Below are 3361 nucleotides of genomic sequence, written 5' to 3'. Positions count from 1 at the left end.
CCTGACCCCGTGTACCCGCAGCTGGCCGACAGCGAGTTCTCCCCCGTCTTCCGTCTCCTGACCATCTTCGCCTACGGCACCTATGCGGACTACCTGGGTGAGGCTTGGCCCCGGGGCGGTGGGGGCGCGGCGCGGTGCAGGGGCCCTTTCCCCTCCCGGTGGTGGTGGTGGTCCGTCGGTGCGGAGCCCCGGGCCACTGTAGACCCTCGTCCAAACTGCCCCGTTTTGCAGCAAGGGCTGTGCCTCTGTCACTACGGCCCAAGAGGCGCCCGATTGAGGTTTGGGCCCCAGTCCACTGGCATACCTGACAGTAATTAATTATACCATTTGCCAGCTGCGTGGGGAATTTCCAAGAACATCTTGACAGAGGCATTTTTGAGGGGTGAGGGGAAAGACTTAGGTATCCACTGGGATGTGCAGACTTCCATAAATAAGGCAGACAACAGCTAGAGAGGATGACTTGAGGCTGAGGGGAGGAAAGGCTGCTCAGAAAAGGTCTTTTGAGCTGAGAATTAATGGGGATGGCTTGGCAAGACAAAGCATCACTTGGGGGATTGGTGTGCAGACGCTTTAAGAAATGGGTATGGTGCAGATGCTTCTGTGCAGGGCTGGGAAATGGAAAATGAGGCATAAATTCCCATACCTTGTTCTTTCCTCTGACAACAGCTGAAGCAGCGAACCTCCCTCCCTTGACAGAGGCTCAGAAGAACAAACTGAGGCACCTGTCAGTCGTCACACTGGCTGCCAAGATCAAGGTAGTGGCCCTATTTTTCCCCCGGGTTCTCCTTCCACTGGGATTACCTCATGCTAGTTACCATCATGTTTCCACAGTGCATCCCCTACTCAGTGCTGCTGGAGCAGTTACAGCTGAAGAATGTCCGGCAACTGGAGGACCTCGTGATTGAGGCTGTGTATGCAGATGTCCTGCGAGGGAGCTTGGATCAGCGGAACCAGCGCCTGGAGGTGGATTACAGCATTGGGAGGGACATCCGGAGGGAGGAGCTAAGCACCATCACCCGCACATTGCAGGAGTGGTGAGGAGGAAGCCCCCAATGCTAACACCCAAAAATGGTTGCAGGAGTGGCCGGTGGCTTCCCCGGATCCTCTGTGTGTCGCTGGGGGGTAGTGTTGTGAGGTGGCCTACTCGATCCCCTTCCCCATACTCCAATGGAAAATAATTTTACGGATTCCCCTGTTTGTTGTTGGAGGTTGATGAGGCTGCAGCAACCTTTGCACGGTCCTGGCTGCTGGCAGGAGGCTTTCAGAGTATATATCTGTAGTTCCTAACCTTGTGTCACTTTGTCATTTGTCCCCCTCCCGGTTAAAAATGGCACAACATTATTACATTAGACTCCTGTGTCTTCCCTGCCTGGTATAGCTGTCACCTTCCGGTCTTTTTGGCCTCTAGAGTTGAAATCTGTCATCTTTCACGTTTCTTGCTATGCTCTGTAAGTTACCTGGCCTGTTCAGTTCTGCATCTTCTCTCCAGGTGCCAGGGCTGCGAGGTTGTCTTGTCGGGCATTGAAGAACAGGTTAGCCGGGCCAACCAACATAAAGAACAACAGCTGGCACTTAAGCAGCAGATAGAGAGTGAGGTGAGTGGCCTGAAGAGGGAGCAGCCAGTGCCTCTCACTTTATAATAACTAGAACCAGTACCTCATGGTTGTTATGGTTCTTCGCTTAACTAAGGCATTACCTTTTCCCAAGGCCAGACCCCCCCAGTCCTAAATTAGGTTAAATTTCCTCTGCTGTGCAGGGGTCTGGACAGCTGTTAGGTCTTTTGTTTGACCTGAGCTTGTAGCTTGTAATTCCGGGGCTTGCTTTAAAAACAAAGAAACAAACAAAAAACGCAAGCACAACAAAACAAACTAAAAAACAAAACCAAACCCTTGGGAAAATACCTTGGTTCTTGTTTTTTTCTGCTGTTGCAGGTGGCAAACCTGAAGAAGACCATTAAAGTGACAACAGCAGCCGCCGCAGCAGCCACATCCCAAGACCCGGAACAGCACCTAACAGAGCTCAGGGAGCCGGCCCCTGGCACCAACCAGCGCCAGGCGAGCAAGAAAACTTCCAAAGCCAAAGGGTGAGGAGGAGTGGGGGCAAATGAACAGAGCCGCTCTGTGTGTGGGTGTGTGTTCAGGAGGTGAGCTGAGGGGAGCCCTGTTTCAGAGCAGTTGTGGTTACTGACTGAGGGGTCTGCTCCCTGGACAGGGGATGGTCAAAGATGTAGTCCCAGCTGAGCTTTTCTCCTGCTGACTTGAGGCGAAATCTCTGCTGCTCTTGGTCTGAAGCAGGGTTCATAAGCCTTCCTTGTGTTCTGTTGCGAAGAACATCAACTGCTCTTCTTTGTGTGCATTTAGCGAAGGAGGTCAGGGATGAGCCCGAAGTGTCCTCTCTGAATTACCCTTTTTTTTTTTCCCTTCCTTTTTTGTCCTTCTCTCCACAGGCTCCGGGGCAGTGCGAAGATTTGGTCTAAATCAAACTAGTTGGATCTCCCTTCACAACTGGGAGGGTGAGAGGAAGAGATTTGGGGGATGGAGGGGTAGCAAGGGTCCCAAGTGTGATGCTTCCGAACTCTTCTCTGAAATCCATCTTGCCAACTAATTCTCCTGCATGTTTGTTCTCTTTCCTATCTTCTTTACTGACTTTCCAAGCAGTGTCTCCCTCCTTTTCCATCACAGCATTTCACTGAGCTTCCAGTTGTATACGTTGCTGTTTCCCCTACCACTCAAGCCCCCATCACCACGGCCACGTGTTTCTCTCTTTCTCTCTCCCTGTCTTTTGACAGGTCAATTTAAAGAGCCATAAAACTGTCAGTCACCTTCGCACCCACAGGGCATCACAGAAGCTTGAAAAGAGTGCGGTGGTGCTCAGCAATCATTTTGGCTCTATGAGACCCCTGGGATTCTTTGCTCCAGGATGCAGCTGCCATCTTTGATTGTTTAATCTTTGTTTTGCTAGGTGGGAGGGTAGTTTTTGAAGGGATTCTTTTAAAATATATATAAATATATTATAAATATATATAAAACAATAAAAAATATAGATCTATGGACATATCTATACAAACTTGTGCTGCGGTGGTGGTGTGTCTTTGTCTCATATACTGATTCTGAATGTTCCAAAATAAGTCATGATATTGGGAGCGTCGGTCCCAGTTCTGGGTGGAACACCCTCAAAATACTCACTTCCCTTTCCAAAGGGTAGTGCCATGGTAGCTCTGTTGGGATGAGAATCCATAAAGCAGGAATTAATCGTAAATCTTATTTAAATTAGTTTCGTGTGTGGTTCATTTGCATCTGGAAAGTTCAAAACAGGTGCTTTTCAGGCAGTCTCAGAGGAGGGCGCAGACAATAAGGAAAAA

The 3361-nt window shown here is 49.8% G+C and overlaps 1 protein-coding gene across 1 annotated transcript; it reads left to right on the top strand.

Moving 5' to 3' along the window:
* COPS7A (COP9 signalosome subunit 7A) lies at positions 1-3058 on the top strand (the record flags this gene model as incomplete). The annotated part of the gene is made up of 6 exons (XM_009892947.1): positions 1-97; positions 667-755; positions 832-1034; positions 1490-1595; positions 1932-2083; positions 2447-3058. Coding segments are annotated over 6 exons (687 nt in total), but the record flags the coding sequence as incomplete, so codon positions are not given.
* Positions 3059-3361: the final 303 nt, after the last annotated feature.

Source organism: Charadrius vociferus, unplaced genomic scaffold (genome assembly GCF_000708025.1).
Source record: "Charadrius vociferus isolate BGI_N301 unplaced genomic scaffold, ASM70802v2 scaffold301, whole genome shotgun sequence".
In the NCBI taxonomy this organism is placed as follows: Eukaryota; Metazoa; Chordata; class Aves; order Charadriiformes; family Charadriidae; genus Charadrius; species Charadrius vociferus.
The sequence above is the reverse complement of the archived record's forward strand: the minus strand, read 5'-3'. Positions and strand labels throughout refer to the sequence as shown.